This window comes from Panthera pardus, unplaced genomic scaffold (genome assembly GCF_024362965.1).
Source record: "Panthera pardus isolate Hobbes unplaced genomic scaffold, ASM2436296v1 HiC_scaffold_16, whole genome shotgun sequence".
NCBI lineage: Eukaryota > Metazoa > Chordata > Mammalia > Carnivora > Felidae > Panthera > Panthera pardus.
Genome location: NW_026526721.1, coordinates 70,514,457 through 70,530,165, shown reverse-complemented (window position 1 = coordinate 70,530,165; position 15,709 = coordinate 70,514,457). Strand labels below are relative to the sequence as shown.

Genomic DNA, 15,709 nt, shown 5'->3' with positions numbered 1-15,709 from the left:
CCAATCCTCAACCCCTCGCAACCACTATTCTACCTTCTGTCTCTATGATTTTGACTACTCTAGGTGTCTCACAGTGAAATCATACAACTTTTGTCGTTGTGTGTCTGGCTTATTTCACTTGGCATAATGTCCTCAGGGTTTATCCATGTTGCAGCATGTGTCAGAATTTCCTGCCCTTTTAAGGCTGAATAATATTCAGTTGCGTGTATTTACCACATTCTATTTATCCATTCATTTGTTGATGTACATTTGATTTGTTTCCATCTTCTGGCTATTGTGAATAATACCGCTGTGAACATTGGTATACAAATACCTGTTTGAGTACTTGCTTTCATTCTTTTGTGTGTATACCCAGAGGTAGAATTGCTGAATCATATAGTAATTCAGCATTTAACTTTTTGAGGAGCCACCATTATTGTTTACCACAGCAGCTGTACCATTTTACATTCCCACCAAGAACGCAGAAGGGTTCCAATTTCTCCATACCCTTGCCAACCCTTGTTATTTTCTCTTTTGGTTTGGTTTGGTTTTGGTTTTGATAATAGACATACTAGTGGATATGAAGAAATAGTTTTATTACTGCAAAAAACTCATTGAAGAAAGCAGCAGCAGTTACCATAGTAAAGTAAATTTGCTATTTCCACCCTGGAATTAGGCATACTTATCTACCTAGTCACAGGCACAGAGGCAGTTTGAAATACTCAGGTCTTCTCTCTGTCAGAGCAGGTAAGAATGTCTTCTTTGGGTAGGAGGCGGATCCAAGGGAAGGAGCCCAGAGGAGCCGAGCCCTTCATGCCCAGCTGTGGGATGTGTGAGGGGAAGAATGGGGAAAAGAGGATGGGAGCTCTCTAGAGAAGTTCTCCACATGGAGATGGATGTGTGAGGAGGGAGCAAGTTTTTTCTTAATATTTATGAGAGTTTTGATATTAAAAATGCTTTAACTTATTTTTTTAGTGCTTTAACTTATTATAGTCAAGTAAATTTGCTCTAGAAACACAATCTAATTTTACCCTGTTCTGCCACCCACCCACCCAGCCCAGTTTTGAGTATGTGTAGGTTAATTTGGGAAGTAAGAGCTTATAGGAAACACAGTTCTACATCTCAAAAGAGCAATGATCATATAGTCCCTTCGGAGAGTTTTAAAAAAATTAATCCATACATAATAACAGATAGAAGTAGCTCTCTTCCCTGAACTATCCTGCCTGTTCAAGATAATTGGACATTTAAAAAAGTGTTTTAATTATAAAAATAATAGGATATTAAAATTGGAAAATGTGAAATAGTAAAGACAGCAAAGTAAAACCATCCATAACTCCTCCATCCAGTGATGGAGTTACTATTTTGTGTAGTTTTGTCCTGTGCACATTTTTTTATAGGCTATATTAAATTTGGTATTTTATAAATAAAAAAACTTAATTATCTTAAAGCACTTCCCCATGTTGTTAGAAACTCATAAACATTTTACTTGGTGAATCCTATTCACCTTGGTGATATATATATATATATATATATATATATATATATATATATATATTTATATATATTTATATTTAAGTTTTTATTTAAATTCCAGGTAGTTTAAAAAAAAAAAAATTCCAGGTAGTTAACATACAGTGTAATCCATGATACTTCTTAATAATTCTCCTGATGTTGTTCATTGAGCTTATTTTCTTCCTTTTCTCTCCATTCACTTCTTTCTTTTCTTTTCTTTTCTTTTCTTTTCTTTTCTTTCTTATTTTAATTATTGTAAGTAGTGCTATAGTGGACAAGGTTGCATATTATCTTTGTCTACATTTCTAATTATTTATCTTAGACTAGATACCTGGAAGTAAAATTCTTGGGCCAAAGAGCATTAACATTTAAAAAAAATTAATTCCAGTAAAACATACAGTGTTATATTAGTTTCAGGTGTGCAATACAGTGATTCAACAATTTTGTACATTACTCAGTGCAAAGAGCATTAACATTTTTAAGGCTTTTTGCAGGAAGGGAATGTCTTTTACTTCATACTTTTGGGTATAGACTAAGATATGGTTGGAATTAGATTTTGTTTTATCTGAAATTGATTGGAGTGTACAGGCTGTGTTGATTTTTTTTTTTGACAGTTACTCAGAATTGCCTTGTGGTTTTATAGAAACATTCTGCTTCTATCTTCCCATTGCTTAAATCATTCTGCAGAGATTTCTTGAGCACCTGCTATATCCCAGGCTATAAGCTAGGTGCTACAAGGAATACCAGGATGAGTAAGAAGCAGTCACTGCTCTGCAGAATATCTTTTTACAGCAGAAGGACTTACATGTGTTGCAGTCGTTCCCATCTGTTGTCAGCTGCTTTTTCCTTAGCTAAGCAGGCTGCTCTCTCCCTTCATCATGCTATTTATATTATCAAGGGAATGAACCAAAACCAAGCTAATTTTGGAGGACAGTTTTTGCTTAGTAGAAAGTAGGAATTTTGATCTGTGGCTTGACTGGCACCTGCTTTACACTGACTACAGCTTGCATAAATTTCTGCCTGCAGTTAAATGTGTTAAGGTGTCCAAGACTAATTCCTCTACTGTATCTGGGCTATGGAATCTGCCTCTCCCATTTCTCTCTTTCTTCTGAGTCTTGAACCTTTCTTTCTATCTCCTTCTCTTTGGGTACTTAGAATTACCCTGTCCTAAGCCCACATCCTTTTAACCAGTTCTGTTTCTCCCAGTGTCTCTTGGTTACTGCCAGCTGGCTCAGCCTTCATCATTTCATTGATCTGTTATCTCTTGGTTGGTAAATCTAATAGAAACTTCTCAGTCTGCATCTTAGTTCACCCCCCAGTAGCACTGAACATGCTTTCACTTAAAGTACTCCCGGTTTTCTTTCTACTACTCAGCTACTACTTATCTTCTGTCTGCACTCCTCTTGCATTTAAAACTTTTCCTGAGGGTTCTCCCTTAGGCTCTGTTCCATCGCTGGTCATTTTATAATCCTTCCTGGGTGATTTTATTTACTCTTCTGGCTTCAAATACCAGTTACATGGTTAGATGCTGATTACTACCAAATCTATATGTCCAATCCAAATCATGCTACCTTACTGGCTATCTCCCTGTGTATGGTCTGCAGATCCCTGAAATTCAATAAGTTAAGTTGGGACAAACCCAAAACTTCCTCTGTGGTCCCCATTTTAGTGAAAGTATTAGTATGTGCACAGTTGTTCCAGCTGAACTCCGGGTGTTGTCCCTTCTCTCTCACCCTACTGTCACTCTCCATCTCTTTCTCACTTCACATCTAATCAGTCAGGTCCAGTCATTTCAGCCTCAGTCACCACTGAATCCCGTGTCTTTAATGAAATACCCTTTTCGTTAGTATGACAGCTAAAAACACAGGCCCAGTGTGTCTCTCCTCTAGTAGGAGCCCTTGTCATTGTCTTTTTCTTCAAGGAGATATATTTCTCTTATGTTAGATGGTGGTTTGGGGATGGAGAGAAACCACCTTTTTATTTTCCCACCCTTTTCAGTGGGTTTTCAGAGTGCTTTGCATTTAGGAGGTCATGAGTAATTGTGCGGAACTGAAATGAAAGGATTTGAAGCTGTTCAGAAAGTAGCTTAATTTTAAAAGCTTCTACATATCTTCCTTAAGTCTGATCAAGAAAGGTTAAGAAATACGTGTGTTATAGTAATGGAGACTTAGGAATTGAAATAATCATTATTAAGATAGATGAGCCTCACATTAAATGTAATAATGCCACTTGGCATAGTTCAGTTAATCAGTTATTTTTATAGACTATCAGCCTCTAGTACTAATCCCAATTGAATGTTAACAAGTTTAGAAGATCAAAATATACCCAATTTGTTGATCGGTGGAGTTGCTGAAGGACTGAAAAAGAAATTAACTTTTTCACAGCTTATTTTTCCGTGTATTTGTCTTTTGGACCATCATCTCTACTTCATAGAACACAAAATAGTAGTATGATATGATCACATATGTGGTGTGTTCCCATTTGAACAACTAGATTTTATTAATGTTAACAGGTACATTAAGAATCTATAGAAATTCACACATTTTAAGTGGGAGCAAAGCATAAAGGTTAGAGGTACTACATAAAGAATCAGTTATAAAGGAGGTAGAGAGGAGAAAGGGAAGAGTGAACAAAAAGGTGGTCGCTCATAGAGCTCTTTATAGTGGCCACCAGATGGCACAGTTGTTCTACATCTGCCGGTTGCACTGACCTGACCAGGGAGGGAAAGTACGGGAACATGACAGTGCCGACCAGCTGTTCCAGAGAATAGGATGTTCTTAAGTTGGTTCTTTGTAGCCTCAGATGTCTGTATCATGTAATAAAAGTAGGCCAGCAGTTTGTAATTAATTGCATATTTGAATTTCTAGTTCTTTTGAGGCTGGCTTGATGCTATTGTCAAATAAGCCATGGTGATATCACCCTTGTAATTTTTGTGAGAAAGTTTAACTCTTTAGATGAAAGCATCAACAAAATGTTAACATTTAAAAATTGAACAAAGAACATTACTATACTATACAACATTACTTTGATTTTATTTCGTGAATGTTGCTACTGGAATTGTACCCTTAAGAATTCATTGATAACTATTAAATGACTGATAGAAACAACTTAGATGTGACCAAAATGAGGGATACCTTTAGTTACATGAGAGACTGGACAAAAGTAAAAGAGATGAGGCATTATTTTCAATTGCTTAGAAATAAACATTTTTGTTTGTTTTTCTCAGTTGTGGGTATATACTGAGTTTTTAAGAAGGATTCTTTCCACAGTTCACATATGCATTTGGAGGATATAATGGTCCTAGCACCAGAGGAATTGAATTTTATTGAATTGTAATGTATTTATTATATGCCAGTAGTCCTAGTATAGTGATGAAGGCTTGGTGTAGAGAACCTAGATTAAGGGGGAAAACCAAAAATGGTGAATTATGGGATATTTTGGTTCTTTGAAGAAATAATTTAATTTAGGTTATGTGGCACCATAGGCTTTTTGTGGTGCAAAAAGTATAAATATACACATACATACGTACATATATAAATACATAAATTCAGGTTATGAAGCTACAGGGTAGAATGAACAAAGAATAAGGTTTTTTTTTTTTTTTTAATTAAGGTATAATTGCCATATTAGTTTCCAGGTGGACAACATAATTTGGTATTTGTATATATTGTGAAATGATGACCATAAGAAGTCTAGTAAAAATCTATCACTACACATATTTTTTATTTTTTAGAGAAAGAGCACAAGTGGGGAGAGAGGAAGAGGGAGAGAGAGAATCTTAAGCAGGCTCCACACTCAGTGTGGTTCCCGATGCAAGGCTCAATCCCGCAACCCTGGGATCATGACCTGAGCTGAAATCAAGTCAGGCACTTAGCCTACTAAGCCACTCAAGTGCCTCTATCATCACATATATACTTTTTTTTTTTTCTTGTGATGAGAACTTTTAAGATCTACTTTCTTAACAACTTTCAAATATGCAGTACATTATTTTTAACTATATGCTCTGTGCTGGACATAACATCCCCAGGACGTATTTATTTTGTGATTGGAAATTTGTGTCTTTTAACCACTTTTATCCATTTTACTCAACCCCACCCCATCAGTTTGTTCTGTGTATCTGTGAGCTCTTTTCTAAAGATTATTTTCTGGGACTCCTGGTTGGCTCAGTCGGCAGAGCATGCAACTCTTGATCTCAGGTTTGTGAGTTTAAGCCTCATGTTGTGTGTAGAGATTACTTAAAAATAAAAAATTCTTCTGAATTTTTTATTTTTATTTATTTTTAATTTAATTTTTTAATTCTGTAAATTTTATTTATTTTTTATTTAAAAATTTTTTGTAACGTTTGTCTACTTTTGAGAGAGTGTGAGCGGGTAAGGGGCAGAGGGAGGGAGACACAGAATCTGAAGCAGGCTCCAGGCTCTCAGCTGTTAGCACAGAGCCCGATGCAGGGCTTGAGCCCCCAAACCGAGATAATCATGACCTGAGCTGAAGTCGGACGCTTAACCTGAGCCACCCAGGCATCCCTATTTTTTAATTTTTTTTTTAATGTTTATTTTTGAGAGAGACAGAGCATGAGTCGGGGAGGGGCAGAGCCCGAGGTGGGGCTTGAACGCACAAGATGTGAGATCATGACCTGAGCTGAAGTTGGACGCTTAGCCAGCTAAGCCATCCAGGCACCCTGATTTTTAGAGTCCATATATAAGTGAAGGAATAAATTTTGAGGGCAAGAACAGTTGAGGGAAGCTGAGCTGTGTGTTAAATACATAAAACAGAGGAGGAACTCTTTGGGAAGTTATTTTTGGGCAGAGTCCAGGGGCACTGGGATTCCAGTGACCCCAAAGAACTATTTAAGCCTGAAGCTTGGGAAAGATGTGGGAGCCATACAAGAAAAATATCTTCCTGCTTTTCTAAGTACCAGTGGAGCTGAAAGAGATAGCTTTGATGTGACCTGGGCTGCAACTAGAGGAACTCCAGCAAAAACCCAAAGGGCTGGGTTTCCAGAGAAGAATCCTTTCTTCTAGATGTAGGCTTTAGAAAGTGTTTAAATGGGAATTCAACTGGGACTGTCAATTTTAACATGACATAATATGTAACAGAACTTTGGGTTAGCATTTGAGAAGTTGACAACCTTTGTCTTCTTGAGATTAGTGTGACCTTATAAAATCCAAAGGACTCGAGTAGTTTGACTTAATATTAATCAACAATGTTGTTTGCTAGCCTTAGAATGAAAAAGCCTTGGAACAAAAAACATATACTCAGTCATGGGATCACATCTTTATTTTCAGATTTGATCTTTATTTTCAAGCACTTTGAGGAAATGAGACTGGAAAGACACTCAACATTGAGTTTATTCGTGAGGCATCTCCCTACTCACTACCCAGTAATAGCTGCTAAATCTTATAATCAATTTGGTTATTTTGTTTTCCTGAGAGAGTCTTTATCTTAGCCCTTTTTATTTGTCATTGAGATCAATCTAAATCTGTTTTGATTTCTCCCTTGCTTTTGCCTTTAACATCCATGTTTGAAAGGTTGCCATTTGCCTCACATTGTCAGTTTCCTTTATGCCGGTTAGCTGAAATTTTACCAAATATGCTCTGTGATTTAGGGATAGTAAAGAAAATAAATGATGAATATCCATTGCATTTTATAGCGTAAATTTAAAACTTTACAGTAGGTGAGTTTAAAAGGAATTCTGATATAAACTACAAAACAAATCAAGCCCATTACCAACAAATAGTCTGTGTAGGTCTAACTTTAATATGTTTTCATATGTATGAGGAACCTTAATATATTGGAAAAGAAGTATCAATGAGGTCTTGGATTTTCTATGTATCACTATACCAGAACATACATGTAATAAAGTGGAAAAAAAGGGGGCAGGAAGTGAAGAAACTCAGTTGTAATAAGGCTAATGACACAAGTCCCAAATAAAATCTTTCGAGTGGCAAAACTGATAGTGTTTTGCCTCATACCTGAGGTGGAGCAGGAGTGAGGGGTCACTCTCACCGAAAACAGGACCTATGTTTTGGAAGCCCAAGGAATCAGAGACAGAACAGATTGGTCTCTTGTGTGTCCCACCAGAGTGAAGAGGCATTGTTTAATTTAGAGACCCTTTTTGGTTTATTCTAGAATCATAAAACTATTTTATTTCTTTAGTATTTAATTGTTATATATAAAATATTTATATTTATGGTATATTTGTTTTATATTTATATAATTTTATATTTATATAATGATTTTATATTTGAAATATTATCTATAATAACTTATGGGGGATTATACTTGTTCTGAAGAAATCTGGTAAAATAAAGGCCTATGGATATCAAATTTGGGAGATTAAATACCTCTATTTGTTAACCTATAAATTTTACTTCTTATTTTTTTTAAGTAGACTCCATGCCCAGTGTGAGGCTTGAACTCACAACCCTGTGATCAATAGTTGCATGCTGTACTGACTGAGCCAACCAGGCAGCCCTATAAATTTGACTTCTGAAGAAAGTTTGAAGCATTTGTAGAACACATATGTGTCTACATCTATTTTTTAAATTGTTCAGTTAACTTCCTGATATTTCTTCTAATTTTCACTGACTCTGGTCCATTCTGATTTTTTTGCAACAGTGATCACATGGAAAATGTATATGGCTACTTAATGAAGTATACCAACCTTGTCACTGGGTGGCAGTACAGGTAAGTGATTTTTCTGTGTTATATCCCTCTCCCAAGAGACCAGAGGTGGGGCTCGTAATTTTATATTCTGAAATTACTTCAGTACAAACATGGATGGGAAACCTTCTAGAGAAGGATTTATAGTTATGTAAAAGTCCAATGAATTCTGCTTTTTAGAGGGTGAGAGGAATTGACATCTGTCCAGATGGCAGGCTCCAAATATCTCAAAAGTTAGTATTATTTTTTTTATTGAAGAATTATAGACATAGAAATACAATATAGGGTATTTTATTAGTTTCAGGTGTACTAAAACATAGTGAGTTGATATTTATATGTATTACAAAATGGTCACATTAGTAAGCCTGGTTGCCATCTGTCACCATACCAAGTTGTTAAAGTATTAGACTGCATTTCTTATGATGTACATTACATCCTTTTGTCTTACTTTATAACTGGAAGATTGTACCTCTTAATCCTGTTTACCTATATTATTTACCCCACCTCATCTAACAACCATCAGTTCGTTTCTATATCAGTGAATCTGTTTCTGTTTTGTGTGTTGGTTTTGTTTTTTAGATTCCAGATATAAGTGAAATCATACGGTATTTTTGTCTTTCTGTCTGACTTATATCACTTAGTGTAATGTCCTCTAAGCTCATCCATGTTGTCAACAGTGGCAACGTTTCATTCTTTTTTATGGCTGAGTAATATATCATTGTGTATGTGTGTTTGTGTGTATCTATACCTGTACCATATTTTTTTCACCCATTCATCTTATCAATACACATTTAGGTTCCTTCCATATCTTGGCTATTGTAAATAACGCTGTAATGCACATAGGGTACATGTGTTTTTTCAAATTAGTGTTTTCATTTTTTTCAGATAAATTCCTAGAAGTGGAATTGTTGTATCATATGGTAGTTCTGTTTTTATTTTTATTTATTTTTATTTTTTTCCTATTTTACCCATCCCTCCACCCATGCCCTCCCCCCCCCCCCCCCCCCCCCCCACTAATCATTAGTTTGTTCTCTATAGTTAAGAGTCTTTTTCTTGGTTTGTCTCTTTTTTCCTCTTTGTTCCTTTGTTTTGTTTCTTAAATTCCACATGAGTGAAATCATAATATGGTATTTGTCCTTATCTGACTCACTTTTTTCACTTACCATAATACTCTCTAGCTTCACCCATATTGTTGCTAATGGAAAGATTTCATTCTTTTTGTATGGCCAAATAATACACAGATAGTACACACACACACACACACACACACACACACGTATGTATGTATGTATGTATGTATATCGCATCTTCTTTATCCATTCATTAGTCGATGGATACTTGGGCTGCTTCTATATCTTGGCTACAGTAAATAATGCTGCTATAAACATAGTGGGACATGTATCCCTTGGAATTAGTGTTTTTTTATTCTTTGGGTAAATACCCAGTAGTGCAGTTGCTGGATCATAGGGCAGTTCTATTTTTAATTTTTTGAGGAACCTCCATACTATTTTCCACAGTGGTTGCACCAGTTTGCATTCCCACCAACAGTGCATGAGTGAGGGTTCCTTTTTCTCCGTATATTTGCCAGCACTTGTTATTTCTTGTGTTTTTGATTGTAGGCATTCTAACAGGTAGAGATGATATCTCATTGTAGTTTTGATTTGCATTTCCCTGAGTGATATTGAGCATCTTTTCATATGCCTGTTGACCATCTGTATGTCTTTTTTGGAGAAATTTCTATTCAAGTCCTCTGCCCATATTTTAACTGGATTGTTTGTTTTTTTGATATTGAATTTTATGAGTTCTTTATATATTTGGATGTTACCCTTATTGGATATATCATTTGCAAATATCTTCTCCCATTCAGTAGGTTGCCTTTTCACTTTGTTGATGGGTTTCTTCACTATGCAAAAGATTTTAGTTTAGGGGTGCCTGGGTGGCTCAGTTGGTTGGGTGTCCAACTTTGGCTCGGTCATGATCTCACTGCTTGTGAGTTCGAGCCCCACGTCAGGCTCTGTGCTAACAGCTCAGAGCCTGGAGCCTGCCTTAGATCTGTCTCCACCTCTCTGTGCCCCTGTCCCAGTTGCATTCTGTCTCTCTTTCTATCTCTCTCTCAAAAATAAATAAATGTTAAAAATTAAAAAAAAAAAAAAATGGGAATGCAAGCTGGTGCAGCCACTCTGGAAAACAGTATGGAGGTTCCTCAAAAAACTAAAAATAGAACTACCCTATGACCCAGCAATTGCACTACTAGGTATTTATCCAAGGGATATAGGCATGCTGTTTTTTTTGTTTTTTTTTTTTTTTTGTTAATTTTTTTTTTTTTCAACGTTTTTTATTTATTTTTGGGACAGAGAGAGACAGAGCATGAACGGGGGAGGGGCAGAGAGAGAGGGAGACACAGAATCGGAAACAGGCTCCAGGCTCCGAGCCATCAGCCCAGAGCCTGACGCGGGGCTCGAACTCACGGACCACGAGATCGTGACCTGGCTGAAGTCGGACGCTCAACCGACTGCGCCACCCAGGCGCCCCTAGGCATGCTGTTTTGAAGGGACACATGCACCCCAATGTTTATAGCAGCATTATCAACAATAGCCAAAGTATGGAAAGAGCCCAAATGTTCATCGATGGATGAATGGATAAAGAAGATGTGGTATGTATATACAATGGAGTATTACTTGGCAATGAAAAAGAATGAAATCTTGCCATTTGCAATGACGTGGATGGAACTGGAAGGTATTATGCTAAGTGAAATCAGTCAGTCAGAGAAAGACAAATATCATATGACTTCACTCATATGAGGACTTTAAGAGACAAAACAGGGGCGCCTGGGTGGCTTGGTCGGTTAAGTGTCCGACTTCGGCTCAGGTCATGATCTTGCGGTCCGTGGGTTCGAGCCCCGTGTCGGGCTCTGTGCTGACAGCTCAGAGCCTGGAGCCTGTTTCGGATTCTGTGTCTCCCTCTCTCTCTGCCCCTCCCCTGTTCATGCTCTGTCTCTTTCTGTCTCAAAAATAAATAAACGTTAAAAAAAAAAATTTAAGGGGCGCCTGGGTGGCTCAGTCGGTTGAGCGACCGACTTTGGCTCAGGTCATGATCTCACAGTTTGTGAGTTCGAGCCCCATATTGGGCTATGTGCTGGCAGCTCGGAGCCTGGAGCCCACTTGGGATTCTGTGTCTCCCTCTCTCTCTGCCCCTCCCCCACCCATGCTCTGTCTCTCTCTGTCTCAGAAATAAATAAACATTAAAAAAAATCTTTAAAAAAAAAATTAAAAATTAAAAATTAAAAAAAAATTTAGAAAAAAAAAAAGAAGAAGAAGAGACAAAACAGATGAACATAAGGGAAGGGAAACAAAAATAATATAAAAACAACGAAGGGGACAAAGCATAAGAGACTCATAAATATGGAGAACAAACAGAGGATTACTGGAGGGGGTGTGGGAGGAGGGATGGGCTACATGGGTAAGGGGCATTAAGGAATCTACTTCTGAAATCATTGTTGTACTATATGCTAACTAATTTGGATGTACATTTAAAAAACTTAACAAGTAAATAAAAATAAAAGATTTTTAGTTTGATGTAGTCCCAGTTGTTTATTTTTGCTTTTGTTGTCCTTGTCTGAAGAGACAGATCCAAAATAATATTGCTAAGACCAGTGTCAAAGAGCCTACTGCCTGTTTTTTTCTGGAAGTGTTATGGTTGCAGTTCTTATAGTTAAGTCTTTAATCCATTTTGAGTTGTTTTTTTTTTTTAAGTTTATTTATTTATTTTGTGAGAGAGAGAGGGAGAGAGAGAAACCCAAGCAGGCTTCGTGCTGTCAGCAGGAGCCTGATGTGGGGCTTGAACCCACAAACAGTGAGATCACGACCTGAGCTGAAATCAAGAGTGAGCGGCTCAACCAACTGAGCCACCCAGGTGCCCTGAATTTATATTTTATATGGTGTAAGAAAGTGGTCTAGTTTCATTCGTTTGCGTGTAGTTGTCCAGTTTCGCCAACACCTCATTGAAGAGACAAAAGTTACTATTATATTAGGGTTATAATTACTTGTTCCCCTGCCTTGGGCTTTTTAAAATACCTGTGGTGATTAGGCTTTTAGGATGGTTTGGAGGCAGCAAACAAATTTGTGTTTAGTTGTCTGTTTTGTGCAGGATCCTCAAACTTCTCTGGGACCTTGGAGAGTTTAAATAGCCAGCCCAAGGTCATACAGGTAGTCTGTGAGAAGGAAAACCAGCTATCTTACATACTTTGTAGAATTGGTAGTTGCGAAGCAGGGCATTAAACTTTTATTATTTTTTTTTTTATTGTGGGAAAATATACACAAAATAAAATTTATCATTTTAACCTTGTATAAATGTTCAGTTCAGTGGCACTAAATGCATTCATTGTTGTGCATTCATAACCATTATCTATCTGTAGAACTTTTTGCATCTTCTGAAAGTGAAACTGTACCCACTAAACAATAATTCCCCATTTCTCTCTCCCCCAAGCCCTTGGCAACCACCATTCTAATTTCTTTCTCTGTGCTTTGACTACATACCTACCTCATAAAAGTGAAATCATACAGAGGAACAAATATTGTGCCTGGCTTATTTCACTGAGTATAATGTCTTCAAGGTTTATCCATGTTGTAACATGTATTAGAATTTCCTTCCTTTTTAAGGCTGAATAATATTCTACTGAATATATGTACCATACTTTATTTATCTATTCATCTGTCAATGGACATGTGGGTTGCTTGTACCTTTTAGCTATTGTGAGTAATGCTGTTATGAGTATTGCTGTACAAATATTTGTTCAAGTCTCATCTTTCATGTCTATTGTATATATACCCAGAAGTGGAATTACTGGATCATATGGTAATTTTATATTTAAATTTTTGGGGAATTTCCGTGCCATTTTCCATAGCTGCTGCACCGTTTTACATTCCTACTGGTTGTGCACAAATGTTCTCATTTCTCCACATCCTCACCAACACTTGTTATTTTCTTTTTCTTTTTTCTTAGTAATGGCCACCATAATAGGTGTGAAGTGGTATCTCACTGTGGTTTTTAACTTTTTAAAAATTGTAATACTGGAATTTGAACCCAAATACTTCTGACTCCAAAGTCTATGTTTTTACATTATTATCATGTTGCTTCTAATTCACATGTCATTTTGAGGCTTCTACTTTTGGCTGTGATAGAATAACAGGACTTGATTTTTTTTTTTTAATGTTTATTTATTTTTGAGAGAGAGATGGAGCACGAGTGCAAGGGGCAGAGAGAGAGGGAGACACAGACCTGAAACAGGCTCTAGGCTCTGAACTGTCAGCACAGAGCCCAATGTGGGACTTGAACTCACAAACCGCAAGATCATGGCTTGAGTCAAAGTCTGACGCTCAACCAATTGAACCACCCAGGTGCCCCTAACAGGAGCTGAACTTAACTTTCCTATCTTAAACAACTTGAAAATGGTATATAATTTATGAAAGAATGATTTTCAGACATTTTAAAGAATGGAAGCACTGAGTGAAAATGTGATTGTTTAACAGAGATGGCAGTTTGGGCTATGTTTATTTGGAAGTGACATTAGGTAATCCAAATAAGAGTGACATGTAGGAAGTTGGAGATCATAAAACAGGCCAAAGCTGAGTACGAAAACTTAGAAGGGAATCATCCCTACTGAAGTGAGAAGGGCACTTCTCCAAGGTTTCCATCTTTTATTAAGAAAAAAAAGCAAAGTCAAGGTAATTTTTTCATGTTATATTTTTCATTTCAGGTTTTTAAAAATTGTTTGAAGGCTTATACATTCAAACGACATGGATTATTAATTTTTAAAATTGTTATGTGACTTTGCTTTTAGCACTATTCTTTGTTCTCTTTCTTAAAAGCAAGATAGGTTAACTTTCTCCCCAAACATCCAACAACTGTCATTCTTGTTTTTTTATTTTTTTATTTTTTTTAATGTTTATTTATTTTTGAGAGAGAGAAAGAGAGAGAGGGAGACAGTGCAAGCAGGGGCGGGGCAGAGAGAGAGGGAGACATAGAATCTGAAGCAGGCTCCAGGCTCTGAGCTGTTATCTCAGAGCCCGATGTGGGGCTTAAACTCACGGACTGCAGGATCATGACCTGAGCTGAAATTGGACACTTAACTAACTGAGCCACCCATGCACCCCATCAACAACTCATTCTTGTAATATTGAATAATACTGAGAAACTCTCAGAAGTGGAACAGAGTAAGAAAGCTCCAAAACATACACAAATATATCAAAGTTAGTATATTTTCAAGATGGCATTTCAGGTCAGTGGCAACTTGAGACCATGGGAAGAAGTGACAGGTGTTTATCATTGCATAAAGGCCCACCAAAAAGATCCATTGGCCGCTTGTTGCACATGGCTGCCTTTCCTTACAAAAATTTCTCTAAAGTTTATTTTTGTCGTTATAAGATAGACTTCCAAGTCAGAATATTTTTAGATTAAAGTTGTATTTTGGTGATACTTCATTTTACGTTGTTGGTTATTTCAAAGATAAGTCATTTCCCCAAATGGACAATTTTTACTGCAAAAAAGTAAACAATTATTTGCCAATTTTAACAGTATTTTCTTTTAACAACTTAGTTGAATTTTTCTGCATGTCAGGGTTCATGCTAAATCTTGTTTCCTTGTTACATTTAATCTTTGTTTCTACATTTTCCTTATTGGTTTAGTTTATTGGTTAGGCCAACTTGCTCAGAATGCCTCCATCAAGAGTCAATTACCTTCTGGGAAATATAGGTTTGTTAAATTTTCTCACTATGTAGATTGCCTCTCTATCTCCAAACTAAACATGTTGTAAAATTTCTCCCCATAGAAGGGATAAAGGAGGAGCATTTAGATTAAACTATGTATAATGAAAGATAGCCCAAATTGCTCTATTATGCCAGTGGGCCAATAGCATCATCTTGGTATGAAAAAGATCAGGGGTAGTGGGTAGGTCAGTCATTTAAGCATCCAACTTTTGATTTTGGCTCAGGTCATGATCTCATGGTTGTGAGATCAAGTCCCTCATTGGGTGTGGAGGCTGCTTAAGATTCTCTTTTTCCCTCTCTCTCTGCCCCTCCCCCACTTGCATTTTCTCCCTTAATCTCTCAAAAAAAAAAAAAAAAAAGTAAAATAAAAAATGGTCAGTTATTGGCTTATTTAACTATCTTTTTTTAAGCTTATTTACTTATTTTGAGAGAGAACAAGCAGGGAAGGGGTAGAGAGAGAAGGAGAGAGAGAATCCCAAGTAGGCTCCATGCTGTCAGTGTAGAGTCTGATGTGGGGCTTGGTTTCATGAACCGTGACATTGTGACCTCAAAGTCAAGAGTTGTGCATTTAACCGACTGAGCCACCCAGGTGTCCCTCATTTTTTTTATTGAGTTATAATTGACATGTAACATTATATTAGTTTCAGGTGTACAACAATGATTTGATATATCTGTATATATTGTGAAATGATCACCACAATAAGTCTAGCTAACCTCGTCACCATGCATTGTTACAAAACTTTTTTGTGTGTGATGAGAACTTTTAAGATCTACTCTCAGCAACTTTCAAG

At 36.8% G+C, this 15,709-nt stretch overlaps 1 protein-coding gene across 2 annotated transcripts in view; it reads left to right on the top strand.

Annotated features, from left to right (window-relative positions):
• Positions 1–15,709, top strand: part of OSBPL11 (oxysterol binding protein like 11) — an 84,971-nt gene that overhangs the window by 12,781 nt on the left and 56,481 nt on the right. For both annotated transcript variants that reach the window (XM_053903463.1, XM_019448664.2), the window contains exon 2: positions 8,110–8,178. In XM_053903463.1, the coding sequence (XP_053759438.1) occupies positions 8,110–8,178 (69 nt within the window). The remainder of the gene's footprint in view (positions 1–8,109; positions 8,179–15,709) is intronic.